Source organism: Euleptes europaea, chromosome 2 (genome assembly GCF_029931775.1).
Source record: "Euleptes europaea isolate rEulEur1 chromosome 2, rEulEur1.hap1, whole genome shotgun sequence".
Lineage (NCBI taxonomy): Eukaryota > Metazoa > Chordata > Lepidosauria > Squamata > Sphaerodactylidae > Euleptes > Euleptes europaea.
In genome coordinates this window covers 83,089,829-83,106,747 of record NC_079313.1, presented here as the reverse complement: position 1 = coordinate 83,106,747, position 16,919 = coordinate 83,089,829, and the positions used below count along the sequence as shown (strand labels likewise).

At 42.4% G+C, this 16,919-nt stretch overlaps 1 protein-coding gene across 1 annotated transcript in view; it reads left to right on the top strand.

Moving 5' to 3' along the window:
- The first annotated feature begins 2,602 nt into the window (after window positions 1-2,602).
- The window catches only part of SRPK1 (SRSF protein kinase 1), a 47,014-nt gene continuing 32,697 nt past the window's right edge, over window positions 2,603-16,919 (top strand). The window contains exons 1-2 of the mRNA XM_056867649.1: window positions 2,603-2,927; window positions 3,529-3,589. Coding sequence (XP_056723627.1) covers window positions 2,618-2,927; window positions 3,529-3,589 — 371 coding nt within the window. The 5' untranslated portion in view covers window positions 2,603-2,617. The remainder of the gene's footprint in view (window positions 2,928-3,528; window positions 3,590-16,919) is intronic.

Here is a 16,919-nt window from a genome sequence, read left to right as displayed (position 1 = left end):
CCTATAACAGGCATGCTCCTCTGATTCTGGAGATAATAGGTATGCATCATGACTAGCATCCATTTTGACTAGTAGCAATGGATAGCCCTATCCTCCATGAACATGTCCACTCCCCTCGTAAAGCCTTCGAAGTTGGCCAACCTCATCACATCCTTTGGCAGGGAGTTCCACAAGTTAACTATGTGTTGTGTGAAGAAATACTTCCTTTTATCTATTTTCAATCTCTCATCCTCCAGCTTCAGCAGATGACCCAGCGTTCTAGTATTATGAGAGGGAGAAAAGCTTCTCCCTGTCTACTCCCTCCATACCATGCATAATTTACAGACCTCTATCTTGTCTCCCTTTAACTGTTTACTGTAAAAGGTTAATTGTAAAAAGGTTTATTGTAAAAGAAAAAAAGAAAAAGGGTGGCTGGATTCAAAAAAAGGTGGAAAAGGCAAAACAAAATACAGGGGAAAGCACACAGCAACACCAGCACAGAGTTATGTAAATAAAAAGCAATATAGTTGAAGTAACTAAGCCAAATGCACGTTACTTATGCTGTAACAGGTTCCTCAGAGCATGTGCAGAGTTGCTTGTCGTAACATGAAGTTGAAGGAGTTTTTAAACCCTACCCAACTTCCTGTGGACCCAAGGGAAAACCCCAAATGTCCAGATATTTATACTAAATGGAGTTGAACTAAGTCAGCCTCCTTTGTAAGAATTACAAGTGGATTTCTCCAATCCCATGCAAATCTGATGTCAGAGGCTACTTTTACAAATCAGAGGCATATACAATGCAGTCCCACCTCTGTCAAGCACCTGGTAATGGCTCTGAACCTCCATGACAAACACATGGTCTGGTCCAAACTGGACTGTCCTTTGTCCAAAAGGGATTAAGTCTGCCAAGATAGTCCACTGTGGAATGGAAGTGAATAGCTCATTCTAATAGAATCTCTAGGGGTCCAAGATCTCACACACTGCAGGTGGCACTCTTGAGCCTTAGCAAGTTTTAGGATTTCTGTCACATCCCATCATTGCACAGGGACCTGAGACTCCAGAGAACCATTGTCCGTCAGAATAGACAGTACTGACTTTGTTAGACCATGTGCTTTTAAAAACTTATTTCAGCTATTTATAGTCCATCTTACACAATGTAAGTCAGTGCCATCAAAAGAATAAGACATTTGATAAGCAATATAATAAGACTAAGACTACAGATATCTGAGAACAGCATATGATATGTTAACTGTGCCAAAAGGTGGAATTACATTGGTAGATAAGTGTAGTGAGACCAAGATCATACAGCAAACAGGAAATATATGCTATACACAGTAGCGCATCCTAGTCTGGTTCCCTTTACAAAATCACCTTGTTAAATATAGTCCTTGAACATCATAACATAGTCCTGTTGACTTTATAGGAATGTCAGAAACGTGAAAGGACAAGAGAGAATCTTACTTTCTTAGAGGCTGTACAACTTTTAACAGCCTTACTACAGAAAGTACTGCAGCTTTCTCTGGCACACAGATGCACACGCGCACATGAAACCACCTTATGGCACTTCTGCTAGTCCCAGGGGCTGTCATTCCAGTCCCAGAATACTTCTGCGGGTTTCAGGGACCGTCATTTCACCCTGGGGGCTTTCATTCCAGTCCCCAAACACTTCTACTTGTCCTGGGGCTGTCATTCCACTCTGGGGGCTATTATTCCAGTCCCAGAGTAGTGTATCAGGGCTGAGACCTCAACGGAAAATCCATTCCACATTTTCTTTGCAACTCGTTTTGTCCTTTAATGTATTTCAATGGAGCCCATGCAAATCAATTGGCAATCCTGGCTCCCTTTATCTCCAATGGGCTGTCCAGCCTCTCCCATTGCTTCCAGAGCAGCCCCTCATTTGTTTTAGTACACCCCCATAACAAAACCATCATATTCCCTATTACTATGTATGGGTATGAAAGCTGGAAATTAAAGAAAGCTGATAGGAAGAAAGTAGATTCCTTTGAAATGTGGTGTTGGAGAAGAGCGTTATGGCTACTGTGGACTGCCAAAAAAACAAATCAGTGGGTTCTAAATCCAAGCAAGCCTGAATTGACCCCAGAAGCTAAAATGACTAAACTGAGACTATTGTATTTTGGTCACATTATGAGAAGACAAGAGTCACTAGAAAACACAGTCATGCTAGGAAAAGAGGAAGACCCAACAAGAGATGGATGGACTCAATAAAGGAAGCCACAGCCCTCCGTTTGCAAGATCTGAGCAAGGCTGTCAAAGGCGGGACATTTTGGAGGACACTGATTCATAGGGTCGCCATGAGTCGGAAGCGACTTGACGGCACTTAACACACACGCGTAACAAAACCCAATCCACCCAGACGCGCTGCTTCGTTTTGTAAGGAAACGTCTACAGGGCCTGTTGCCCGCTGACCCCCCAAGTCCGCTTTTGTGAGTTCAAAGCTCGCCCAGAGTCATAAAGGCCGACACGACACCGACATCACAATCGCTTCTCCAGAGGCCGCGCGCCATTGCTTTGCGCGGGGTTTTCGCCGCCCCCCTCGCCTCGTCGCAGCAAGCCCGGCTAAACCTCGGGAGCAAGCGGGACCAACCCGTCGGCAGGAGGCGGCGCGTGCGCTGTGCACATGGGCCAGGGTGAATCCGGAGAGGCGCCCGATGCGCGCCTCCCGCCCCAGCCGCAAACGCAGAGCCGAGGGCGGTGCCCCTCGCGGGTAGAAGAGCCACGGGGAGGAGCGGCCTTCCAGACCAGCCCCAGTTCGGACGGAAGTGACACCGGCAGCGTCGAGGACATTTGGTGGCGCGCGCAGCGGCGCGTGAAGATACCCGTCGTGCGCACGCGCCGACCGGCTCGCCCGCGCCCGGCGCAGGCGCGGGGGACTTCCTTAGAGCGCACGCGCGAGCGGCTGCCGTCTCTGGCCGCCATGGAGAGGAAAGGTGAGCGCGCTTGGTCTTTCGAGATCTCCCCTCCCCCCCCCCCCCCACCGCCAGGCTTCACCTCCTTCTGTTTCCGCGCTTTCGGGGTTCGTGACCCCCATGGCCCCAGCCTTTTCCCAGTTCACACGAACAGACTTTTCTCTCATGTTGAATCTTGTTTGTTACTCCTAGACTTCCTATTGAGAATAACTGTTCTTTAGGTGTCCTGACAAAACCCGCCCCCGCCGTAAGTAGGAGATGAAGAAGAGTTAAAAAGAAGGGTGACGCCGTAGACTGCCTTAATTGGCTTTAAAAATGCGGGTAAAATATTCTAGGATAAGCATATGAGTTTAATCAGCGTTGCCTGAGAACGAATCCTTTAAAGCCAGGAAAACCTGATAGGTTTTTTTTAAAAATTTTTATTGTTTTTTCATACATTCCATACAATCAATTAACATTGCCTTTCAACCTTATCTAATTCTCAATTAAATCTAACATATATATAACAAGTAGGGGAAGATGATTGTTATAAAACCTGATAGGTTTGATGCTGTGTACCTTTCTCTTTCCATATCTGAACTTCCTAATGCTTCTCTTTCTTCTGTTGCCCATTATACCCCAGTTCTAGCGTTGCAAGCTCGGAAGAAGCGGACCAAAGCTAAGAAGGAAAAAGCCCAGAGGAAGTAAGTGTGGTCCTACTGGCATTTCAAATCAGGATGAGGTGGTGTTACAGGCAGTGATCACAGCCTGAGCTCATGTGTGGAAGCCAGTCTGGTGGGCTTTGTGTTGAACAAGGTAGAAACTCTCTCACACCTTCCACCTTTACTTGGCTCCTTACTACTTAGTCGTTCCTGAAGACAGCTTCATATATACTGTGACTTCTCTGAGAGTGATGTTTGCACCTTAGAAAATTTGCTGGTGGTGTTGGCAGACTTCATCTCAACTATTATCCTTTTCAAGGCAAATGTGTTGATTTAAAACAGTACGCAGGTTTATAGATTGAGTGGACCATGATTTTGTTTATACATTCACTTAATGTCTTTGATGTGAATAATAAACATTGCACATGCATAGTTTAACTCAGTGTAGTCATGAATGATGGGATACAACATGCTAAAAATTTTGAGGCTTAGATTTGGCTGTTATAGTGGGTTCTTTTGGCCAGCCTTAGATTTCATGCAATATTTGCTTGGGATTGTTGTTCAGCAAGTCATTTATGCATCTTGAAACCAAAGAGCTTGAAAAAAAATACTTCAGAAAGTTTCAAATGGTAGAACAAAAATCTTAATTTGCAAGTAAACTAAAGAGCAGAAATTACTTTAAACAGTTTGTTGACCAGCTAGAGAAGAGATGTTTTTCCATATCCACACTGTTACTATGGGCTTGCTTTTTTTCAATGGTTTTGACTATACAGTACTCGTAACTTTCACGTTAATTCATGCTGATTTTGGATGCTTAATTGTATAACTTACTCTCTTCAGTGATATTTCTGGGAACTTTTCAAAGGCTTCTAGAACCTATGTCTGCAGATATTCCAATACATTTATCTATTTCCTACTTGCAGTTGACATAATGGGCAGGCGCAGAGCTAACTTGTTCATCTACATCTTAATCCTGTTCTGCCCTTTCCTGCTTGTTTGTTCTTTTTCCCCCACCCAGTTTCTTTGTTTCTGATAGTGAAGGAAGCGGCAGAGCTCATGCTTGTGTAAATAAAGACTTCATGTTCAGTCTCTGGGATACCAATTGTCAGACTAAGGGTTTTGTCCTCAGTGTCCCTTCAAGCAAAACTCGCTCAGGCAAGACTCTAAAACATGTTAGGCTTTATTTGGGATCAAGATTGGACAAAATCAGAAGTTGGCTGCCACTCCAGCAGAGGAAGGCGACTAATGGAGAATATGGTTAGAATACAGGGTTAAAATTCATTGCATAGTGTCAGGCAGGCCAGTAGAATCTATGATAAGCGTTCTCAGGTTAGAAAGTCATAACAAGGCATAACAAGAGCGCAACTGTGATAAACAGGATGGGCGCACATACCACTCCAGTAGGCAGAGAGATATACTGTACAAAGCATGAGAACCAAAAGGCACGTGACTGGGGCCTTGTCAGACAGGCCTGGAGCAAAGGCAGGCCAAGATGGAGACACGGGCCTGACACCAATTGAAGAGGAGACTTAGCTCTGTGGCAAAGTCCTTCACAGCAGCAGGTTCAGTTTATGGAATCTGCTCTTAAAGGATCCTAGGTAGCAGTGCTGGGAAATATCTTTGTCCTTAGACTGTGGAGGACCACTACCAATACAAATGCCAATATTTTTTGCTTATTCCCTCTTTTGCTCATTTCTCATTCAATTTACTATTTCATTGATGGTGGAAAGTGCAGTCAAGTCACAGCTGATTTATGGCAACCCTGTAAGGTTTTCAAGGCAAGAGACATTCGGAGGTGGTTTGCCATTGCCTGCCTCCACGTGGGCTGAGACAGTTCTCAGAAAACTGACTGGCCCAAGGTCACCCAGCAGGATTCATGTGAAGAAGTGGGGAATCAAGCCCGGTTCTCCAAATTGGAGTCTGCTGCTCTTAACCACTACACCATGCTGGCTGTCTTCTCTTTCATGAGCATGTGACATCTCTCTCTTTTGAGCAGTTTCATAGCAAATTTGAGTTGGAAGGAATATTATTATGGCATTAACAATTAGCCATAGAATTGTTTTCAACATGGCCTTATCTCACATCTCAGCTTTGTGACTGTTCAATATTTGATTCTGCCTTGATCTGACTTTTTAAGGTTTCTGTGGTGGATTATCACTGTCGATTCAAAGATTTACTGCTGTGTCAGGGCAAGCCAAAAATATTAATCAACTCTAGCCTTAACAGCATTGTTAATAAATTTAGTGTCTTGAGTGCAATGGCTTTTACAGCATGTTAATCTAAACAAGGTATCTTTTTGTTTACTGATAAGTTACTAGGAAATTTCCTGTTTGACAGATACATGGAACAGAAGAACAGCCAAACATGTTCTTAAGAGAAAGTCAGGAGCTAGTTTACTTCTGTTTAGACAGTAGATATAGTCATACATGGTCCATTTTCATATCTGTTTAATGTTTTAAAAGTTTGAAGAACCTTAAAAAAAGCCAGGGGTATTTCTTAAGATAAAGCAACTGTGGGGAGAGATGCAGTACAGAAGTTACAGTTAAACTTACTATATCATCCAGATTTATCAGACAAAAGCAGACATCACAGAGCATAAGCTTTCCTTGGAAGAAGAATTCTCATAGGACTCAGTAAATATCAGTTTTTTTTCCAGTTCCCCCACACATTTGTCATACTCAAAAGAAGCACAGCAAGGTAGTCTAGTGGTTAGTATGTCAAATTAGGCCTTGCGAGATGCACATTCAAACTGCCGCTTGAGCATGCAGTTTCCTCGCTGACCTTGGGCTGGTCACTCACTCTAATCTATTGCATAGGGCTGTTGTCAGTGTAAAGTGTGTGTGAAATCATGTACATGGCTGTGGTTCTTTGGGGGAAGGATAGGATAAAAGTGTAATAAATGGTTAATTATGGGGAGCAGGAGATCTGTGTGTGCCTCTTGAATCCCAGTAGAGCCCCTGTTCTGCACCTATGTCTCCATCTGCATTCTCACTGAAGGGGAGAGCAGAAATAAGGAAATGCTTCCATGTGCAGGCTGTTTCCGCAAGGAAGAGTAATGGCTATGGTTTTGATCAAGAAGTGTGCTTGCGTCATTTAACCCTAGTGTAATTGGCTTCAAATGGCATCTCCTTTTATGAAATGAGATAGCTGCATTAGTGTGTATTCAGAATTATCTGTAATTTGTTATAAGATGTTTCAAGGGGACTGATGATGTAGGATAACAATATTTAAATAATGCTTACTTGTATATAAGTGTGCAAAAGCTTACAGAAGATTTTACTAACCCGCCTTCCCACATGTTCCTGTATTAATCATCTGTCCTGTAAAACAAAAAAGAATCTGCTTTCATAAAGCTTCCTGCCTGGAGGCAATTCTTATTGCAGATTATAAAGCAAATGGTTATTGATAAACTGCAATAATGTGTGTAGTATCTGAAAACAGCAAATATCAAATCTCAGCCAAAAGCTTGTACTCCAAAAGAAAGAGGAGGGGAATGAGCACGAAAGCAAAGAACAAGTGATCAATGCAAATGTATGTGTCTATTTAAATTTATGGGACTGCAGCCAGAATGCGCAACCAGAGCACACACATGTTTATACACAGGTGGCATTTTGCAGTGTGCATGCTCAGAGAATCTCATCATACACATGTTTCAAGATGTATACCTAATAATATAAAATGGTAGCTGTTTGAAAATACGTATATCCTATGGATATGCTTGGATTGGCCTGGCTTGTTGACAAACTTGGGTTTAGAGCTCTTTAATTTGCAAAATGGCTCTGGGTGCCCTGGTGTAATAACTCAAGAGTTAAGTTAACTGCAGCATCAAATCTAATCAAGAGTTGTTCTCATTAATGATGTTTAAACTGTAATGTATTAAAGTTTTGTTAATTTATCATATGTAACCTATTTGTATTCATTCTATTAGCTTTATTGGCTGTATACATAACCTGAATCTGACATAAAATGGTGTTGTCAGCTAGTGAGATAAAATTTCCTCCCAACAGATAACGGGATTGGCATCTTCTCCTTTTGTTTGGATCTCACAGAACTGTTATATGTGTTGGCCTGGTATTATCCAGCAGGAAGTTGGGGCCTGTGAATTGGATGTGGTCCATAATTCACAGAAAATGTGCTTCATGGTGGATGAGGGAAAATCTCAGTGCCTTTGGACCCTACGAGGCTGTCCCTCATGTGATGTGAGGGTGTAGGCTGTTTCAAGTGTGTAGTAGGCAAGGTGCCTGGACATTCTGATTACCGTATTTTCTTTTGAATCCTTCTTTCTTCTTCCATAAACTGTTCAGTTAGTCTGAATCACACTGGTGAACTTGTAACTCAGAAAAACCTCCCCATGAGTCTTGCTGCAAGACCAGAGTATTTGGTCTTAGCAAGAGCATAAAGAAAGCCTTATCCATAAAATCTTTACCAAAAAAAAAAAAAAGCCTTATCCACCATGGATTTGGGATGTATGCATTTCTTCCTCCAGAGCAGTTCAGTTTTCTTAGAGTCCCTTGACTTAGGAGGAAAAGGGTCATATATAAGGTGGTTGCCACAAATAGTATTTAAGTGGATTGGGCCGGTCTGGGTCAGGGTGGTTCTTATCTGTCACAGGAAGCCGTCAAAAAGCCAGGTTATTGCCCTTCCTAGGCAGGCAGTGGAGTGGGTTTGGAGGAAGGCTTTGAAGAACTGTGACTAGGATGGGCGATGAGGTATAGATAGAGGAGGGTGGGTTGAGATCTATTGCTCTGGATTGCTATTCCCCCCCATTTTCCTTGCATTTGTGTCTTTGTGAAGCTATTCTCTATGGAAGTTGTTTCTAGGATATCGGAAGAATGTGGCCATCTATGACCTTTGAAGAATAATAGGAAAATCATATTATTTATGTTAGATTTGAATCCAGTAGCACCTTAGAGACTGTTAAGATGTTTCATTTATTGTGAAACTCTTGTTGATCTCTAGGGTGCTACAGGACTCAAATCTAACTGTTCTACTGCAGCCCAACGTGGCTGCCCTATGAAACATATTATTTCTGTGTTCTTTCACTCAACTTACTCTCTTTGTCCATAAGGAAGAAAGTGAAAACCTATATATAAAAAGTCTGTGAACATTTATTCCTGATATTCCTGATTCGTTTTCCTGTACCATACAGCAGTTTTGTGGCAGGTTCAAGGACTGACCATGCTGTCAGGAGCGGGCCTGTTCGGCTCCTCGGCTCCACAGAGGTGTTATGACTTTCTCGCGGCTTCTCGCAGCTGCCTTGCTTTGTTGTTCTAACAAACACTTTATCTCGTGCATTCCTCTCCCGTGGGAAACTGAGTTACTATGCCAACCTGCCATATCAGCTATGCTATTATATATTACTGATTTGCGCCAGCCAGCCATTCTTGGCTTAGTTAGTTTGCAAGCACTGTTAACCCGTTTGATTTTTCCAATAAAGTCAACTTGCCTTAGGACTACCTGTCTGGGTTGTTGCTTTTGGGGATTCCTCGGGCCAAGGGCTTACATTAAGCATTAATGCCACTAATTCGATTTTTATCCCATCCTTTTCCCAAGGAGTCCAGGGTAGTGTGTATTTTTCTCCCTCACCCAATTTTATGTTGACAACTATCCTGTGAGGTAGGTTAGGCTAAGAGTGTGACTGACACAAGGCCATTCAGGGAGCTTCTTCACAGAGTGGGGATTTGAACAGTTCTAGTCTGGCACTCCAGCCACCGCATCACAGTGTGCCTGAATATTTACTTATTACTTACATACTGTGTTTTCTACGGGGCTTCCAGTGGTCTCCCATCCGGGTTTCTGATCGCTAAATCATTGATAGCTTTATTATTGCTGGAATATGGATCTTTCCTGGAATATTCATTGACTTATCTTAAGCTACTTCTATATATGGGGTTTGTATGTTCTGTTCTTCTGCCATCGTCATTATACTGGGGAAACTGTGAGAACGTACCTATGTAGGGAGAGTAGACTCCTGGCCTTCTGCCGCAGTGTTTGGCTTTCCTGCTTCTAATAGCTATCTTCCTTATAACATCTAAAGGAACAAGTGGGAGAGTCCTTAAACCCCAAATTCCTGCATGCAGGATTTAGATGATCACAGTGATTCCCAGTCTTTTGAAAAACATCACGTATGCATTCACAGATTGTTGATAATGAAATAATTTGTTTTTTAAATTACGCTGTGGTAAAATGAAATAACAATTACTGTTTTAATCTGATTTGTAAGAGAAATTCTTAGTAAGACAATTGTTATAGAATATATAGGGAAGTATAGTCATGTACTTAGATGTTGTTACTGGTATAATGTGCAGTTTGATTCAGCCTAAGAATGAAAGCCTGCAGAAGTAATGAACAGCATACTCTGGTATGTGTTCTGCTAGGATAAGCAAAGTACAGCATGAAAAATAGAATAAATAATTGTGGAAATGGCTTTCAGTAATAGAAGCTGTATAATTTTTCAGCTCCAAAATATTATAATTGGCATATTCCTATTTTTGAATAAGGTGGACAATAAAATCTGCTCGTACATCTGTGAGGAAGAAAGGAAGAGTTTTATTAATTTTTACTTTTAGAAATAAGAACTGAGGTAATTTTTCTTCACAGGCTCTGTTAGACTGAACCCTCTATTCTTTCAAATATTCAGAACATAGATAAGAAAAGCATAAGAATGCTTTTTGTAAAGTGACACAATGGCATATCTTGTAAATATGTTTTTAAAATACCACCAGAAGCACATCTTATTTAGACTGGTGATTCAGATAACCAAGAGTGTTGGAGGTAGCTGACATTAACGACTGTTGGGTATGTGGATTGCATATATAATCAAGCCCAGCATCCCAAAACCTACTTCCATGTACCTCTGGAGTTCTTGACTTCCCCCTCCTCAAACAGTAGATTCTCCCCCCCCCGCCGCCCCCGCCATATCACAGGTTGTTTTTGAAAGTTCCCTTTGTGTCAAACTGTTGCGGTATTTGATATGGGGGTAGGGGTTACCATCTAGGAAACTCAAGCCCCTCAAATCCTCTTGGGTGGGGCTAAATTAGTTGCAATTTGTTGCCCCAAATTCGGTACTCTGGGATAGGCTTTTAATTAAGAGCTACATCATAATAAACATATTAAAACAGTTCTAAAATGAGACTTTCTGGGTGAGCAATGAAACAAATGTTATGTATAATTCCCAGTCTTCTCAGATTTGTCAACAGTGGGTTTTGTTCTGATTTCCGGAGGATCATGAGTACCTTTTATTCTCCTGTGTGTAGCTACTAGCCCTTTCTGCCTCATAGGGTGTGTCCCAAAATGACATCCTTGTTTTTCTCAGCAGAATGTTGCAGGTGTGTCCACATGATGTGTCTCCACTTTGTTCTTCACAATACTTTATTAGATACACTTATTTATTTGTACTGCAAACTTAGGGCACTTTTGCACATCCTGAATAATGCACTTTCAATCCACTTTAACAATCGTTTGCAAGTAGATTTTGCGATATCACACAGTAAGATCTATTTGCAAAGTGCATTGAAAGTTGATTGAAAGTGCATTATTCGGCATGTGTGAGGCGCTTTTAATGTTGTTTATTATTGTGAAACATCTCAGTCCCACTCTACCTGGGGGGAGGAAAAAACCCTTCAGTCCTTTGGCTCATTCTGAAAGAAATCCCATAGCAAGAGCCCTAGTTCCAAGACTCTTGTTAACTTGCACATTGTTCTTTTGCCAGAGAAGATATGGGCATTTGTGTTCAACAATTTGTCTTGTGTGTTACATAGCATACAATAGATAGCAGTGGTGAGATTCCCTTCCCAGACCATGCATCTTCTTCACGGGCTGCATCCAGTGATGATCAGATTTTTAAGTGTCCTGGACAGGTCCAGCACCGAGGGTGAAAGGTCACAATATAGAGTAGCAGACCCTTGACTGTAGAAGTTGCTAGATTCCAGCTTGTAACTTTTGTCTCTACGATACATATAGAGAGAGCTAAGGGGCAGGATATCAGTGTAATTGAGATGTCTAGCGAATAATGTAGGGAGCTTGCAGTGGGGTTAATACTTTGCCTCCTGGCCCAGGCATGACATGCATTGGCAAGAGGTTGGAAAGAGCTGATGCTTCCACTTCCCAAATTGTTATCCCTCTTCAAGTAGTTGCATCATGAGTCTTACCCAAACCATAAACTGTATCTGTACCAGTTGATTTTTGTATGGTGAAGATCTGAGAGCCCTTCACATTTGTCTTTCTTTGCCCAGGTACTTGTGCCATTCTTGACATGTGCTTTCCACACCTACCTAGAACAGCCTAGGAATTGTATATTCAGTGTGGTGTTACAGCAATTCCTTGCATGTAGTTCTCCTGTCACTAAAAGGACCCAGTCTGGTTCTTCACATAGAATGTTGCATTTCTTCCTGGCAGGTAGATGTGACTTACAGGAATAACTGCAAGTAGCTGTGTGAAATGTCAGGGTAGAACTGGAGTCTGGTTTCTTCCTCACACAAAGTCAGTGTGCCTTGTGATAACTACAAATAAGATCCAGGTGCTGGAGTGAGCTTCAATGTCCAGGAGGACACATCTGCATTCATTTGGTTTCTGTTAATGCCTTTTTCTGTCTTTTCGGCTCTTTGCTGTTGCTTACAGAGCCATGTGTTTGCAGTTTGGTTTTCACAGCTAGCATGTAGAGTTTAACTCTGCAGAGTACCAACATGATGCTAGAATGAAGCAAAAGCAGTGCTATTTGGCACAAGTCCTATTGGGTAGCCAAGAGTATTGTTGGCACTTCTCTGCAGCTGTCCACCTTTCTTATCTCTTTGTGCAAACCTGAGATGAAGAAAATCTATTAAGACTGGGATGACATGACTATAGGATTTCCCTCAGGCATAGCTGGAAAAGTTCTTGGTACCTAAAAATTTGCTGCTGGAACCTCATAAGTTTGGATCTGTTATTTCCCCCCACACACCTTGGGCTCCTGTAGTCAAAATAAGACTGTCAGTAGTTGCTGTGATACTAGTTTTCTTGGATGTCTTGAAAAAAGGGGTTACTTAGTGCAGAAAAAGGAACATTGGATCCCAAAATGAGTATACCAGGGAAGATCTGGGAAGTTGATAAACATCAGGGGAATATGATAAAATGTCTAGTCAGTTCAGAGTGTGACTAAATTTGCAAGAAGCAAATCAGCTGATAGCAAACCCCTCCAGTAATGCTGCAAGCGGATTACCTGCAATGCAGTGCTAAGCATCTGCAGCTAGGTGGTGGAGGCAAATTTCTTTTCTCTCTTGCTTCTGCATAAAGCTGTGTTAGATTCAGGAACAGCCAGCACCCTCCTTGCAATTTATGCACCCCTCTTACTAGGACCAGTGTGCCATCTGATTTTTGATGGCTCTTTCAAAAACAGTGGGTCTGTCTTCAGAGATACCTTCATCAATGGGAGTCCGTGCTTCATGCAGGTAAGTTATCCTTTTCCTTTTGTTTCATCAGGAATAAATGGAATTTGATTCCCTCAGACTTTTCTGGATTCCATGAAAACATATAAATGTCAGAGAACACTGCAGTTCTTTTTTTCTGTCTCTCCCCTTCCCCCTCGGTATGTAGTCTCATCAGGCAGCTGCCTTGAGAACAAATTTAGTGAAGTTATCCTGCAAAGACAGACTTTGAGAAGCCCTAGGTGCTTCTTGGGGCAATGAAGTGTTTGATGTATTAAAATGGGTTATTTCAAGGCTTCTGTTAGCATTTCACTTATTTCTAGCAATGTAGCATTTTGACAGCTGTCTGTTCCTGTTCGTAGAAATCCAGATTGTGGCACTCTCATCAGCCTTTTGTCCCTGCTTGCAAGCTGGCTTCTGTACTGCTTGAACAGAACAAACAGATAGGAAAGAGGCTTGCAGGTTTCTTCGTCTTCTATTTAACAATTTGCTTGTATAAACCCTTGCTGGGAGTCTACCGATGAATGGTTCTAATGTCTTTGTACAGCCCTTGTATGCTTTACAATTCTGGCCTGTCCCCATAATGATTGAGAGAACATTTTAGGAGGGTGGGGCAGGGACAGTGGGGAGAGCTGCATTGAATATTTTAAGGAATTTCATAGTAAAAGTGCATGTGTGTTCCCAGTGACAGGAGACAGCAATGCCTTTGAAATCCTTGCAAAAAATGCTAACATGTGGCCTCTTACATTGTCTGCAAAAAATAGCAAACTGTCATTTTGAAAGTATAAGGAGTTAAAGAGGCTTAACTGTAAAGATGCTGAACTCTCTGGATCTTTGTGCTACCCATCAGTGGTATGACAGTTTGGATGGAGGATAGGGGCAGTTCTCAAAAGCTTTATGGAGATTTTCTAGTAACTTCCTTGCTGCAGGGAAATTGCACTTGTAGAGGAGGAATGATTGCAGAATCTTCATAGCGTAGCATTCATATGATCTTTGTCACTGGGGAGCTTACTTAAATCCAGTTCCTTGTTCTGCATCTTCCCTACGGCAATATGTAAAGTACAATTTAGCATGCCTTAACAATTCAGCATTCTGATATTAATGATGTAATTATTTTTTTAAAAAAGCTTTGCTGTGATGGGTGTGGCTTTGAGATGGTCTAATATTTATTTTGCCCACTGTCTCCTCTCGAGGTTTAGCATTTATTAATTAGCATTTTAATTTTTTATTGTTACCCACAGCTCTCAAGGCTTGTATTAATCCCTGTAACCATAGTGTGGCTTTGTGTTTATGCCTATCTGTGTTGTATTCTAATTAGGTTTATGATTTTAGCTTTTTCTAAAGAAATGTGTGTATAATTAAGGTAAATTTTGCATGGTATTTGGGGCAGAGGCATTCTCAGATCAAAATACATTTACCATGTTGCTACATGTACGTCAGATTTTTCAATTTCACCGCTCACCTATCAAACCCCTTAATGGATGGGTTTTGAAACCTGATATTTCAGAAAATGGATATAAACTGTCACATATCACTATTCAGTCTTTTGTTTACAAAAGGATCACATCTGTAATTTCCTGCAAGTGAATAAAACCATGGAACCCTTTTTTGTTTTTTAAACACCTAAGCTAGCTTTGGTCGGTCATTATCCAAAATTCACAGCAGCACTTGGGCCATTGTTATGATCTGAAGCCATAAAACCACTACAGCCCAGGCTGAAATTATATATTCTCAGGCTGCACAGCCATTTTTTCTCTCCGCAAAGGTTGCTTGTTTTCATTTACCATATGCCATTCATCCACATCAAATGCTCCTTTTGTGTTGGCCCACTGTCCGGTAGCATGCTGAGCCATTCACAAGGCTGGAATGCCTGTAAGTATAAGATGAATCCTCTTGTGATGGAGATACTCATCACATTTGCTCATGTGAAGACACCCTAGAAATTTCCATTCATACTTTCTGTTCAAGTTCTGTGAGCCATCTCCACGTATACCTAAAGTATGAACTGTCCTATGTTGTTGCAACTGAACAACGTGAAAGAGTCTGTACTGTAACCCTAGTTAACAAATCGTTTTTGAAGGGCTTCACTAGGAATGGCGTGCAAGCCAAAGCCCCCAACAGTGCCCCTCACTTGCCTTACAGTGGCTCAGTGGCTCCTGATACTACCGTTGAAACTTCCTCCATGCTGCATGTTAATTTAACAATTGAAGGGTTATGACTGGCCATTTAAGTGGAGGGGTTTGGCTCAGAGGCCTGTAGTTGCTGATCTTTGTAGTAAAGACAGGATGTTCTTTGAAGCGCAGTGCTACCTGTAGATAGTGGGGCTGCACTGCACTCCCATTATCGACTTATCTGGTATGTTCGTGGTGATTAGGATACTATTTTTGTGCAAATTGAGATCATTCGTGGCAAATAGTCTAGGAATTGGTATAATTTGGGAAATTTCTTAAATAGTTTGCGTATTATTATGAAGAGTTTCATGTAGTGACTAGAGAGAGCCATTTTCACACATGAAGCAGCAGCAAATCTGGGTTTGCCACCAAATGCATACTCAGTTGAAAGCTTTAGCCAGTCTTGGCTTTCAAGCAAATGTACAGCCATGATTGCATTTGTGCTTTAAAAATCTTAGGTGGATGCTTAAAATTACAAGATGTAAAGCAGCTTGAAGAATTCTCTTTGTTCTGCTTGAGATTGTTTAAAATGAAATTGAGGCAAGAATTAACATGTATTACCTACCGACTTTTCACACATTTCTTGAAGTGGCAAGAAATTATTACAACTTCACTGTGAATCAGTTTTGTAGTCAAGAGCGTCTCACAGACATGAGCTCCTCCATCATCCGCTATTACAGAGCCCCCCTTGAATTTTCAGAGCTATGAACAAAAGCCACATAATAACGTTTATTAGGGTCAGCCAAAATAACACAACACATTGTGTTATTTTGGTTAGTCTTTAAGAAAAAAAGCTATGTAATACCTTTTATGTTTGTATTTTGCTTTGGACTAATATGGCTACAAGCTTTACTTTGTGTGAGGGTCTCTGTCTATGTGTCTCTGCTTCCCATCACCTGCCTTGTTATCAGTGAACTCGTAAAAGCAGTTCACACCTTCTGGTCTCAGGCGCCAGGCCTGATTGCCCCTAGTATCTTCCCCCCCGCTGTTCTTCCTGTCAGTACTCCCTCAGGCCGATGCGGCCTTGGAAGTGTGATAGCTTCACCAGACTTCCTGGGACTCGTCTGATGTTTTGTATTATGCCAAGCTTGTAACTTCCCATAACAATAAGTGTGAACCCCAGTGCCCCAGTGCCCTGGAGTCAATATATTCTGTAAACCCGAATAGCCCCTCACTTGCAACTTTCTACCTGTGCCTGTCTCATCTCCTGATGTCTTCAATAAATCCTTTGTTTCTTTATCAACGTCTGAACATTTGATTTGGAGAAGTAAACTCAGAGAGAGGGGATCTCTCACATTAAGTTGCAAGTCTTTGCCTCTCGGACTGCTGCTGTACCTTTTGGGACAGAATGCAAGGCGACGAGGAAAACACCCCTACTACCCCTGACGCACCGAATGAACCGGTGGTGCCGGAGAAACCGGACCCCAAGGAGGAGGGTGCCAAGCCAAAGAAGCCTAGGGATCCCATCCCCGACCAAGGCCGGGACGGACGTCCCCGAGGACTTTTTAACAATTGGCTGGACTCCCCCAAGGGTTGGTCTCTCTCCCGAACCGCGGCGAAGGATCGCCGGTTGGCCTTCCCCAGCACGGGACTTGAAGGGGACCCGGCACGCAAGGAGGCCCTGATGGAGGAGGAACGCAAGCAGTGGCAGGAGGATCGCCAAGCTATGCAGGAGCAGATGGAGACCATGCAGCGTGTGATGGGTGAGATGGCAGCGGCCCTGGACGCGCTGAAAGTGCAACCGCCCGCCGGCAATCTCCCGGACGGAGCACCGGCAGCCCCTCCCGCGCCTCCTAGCCT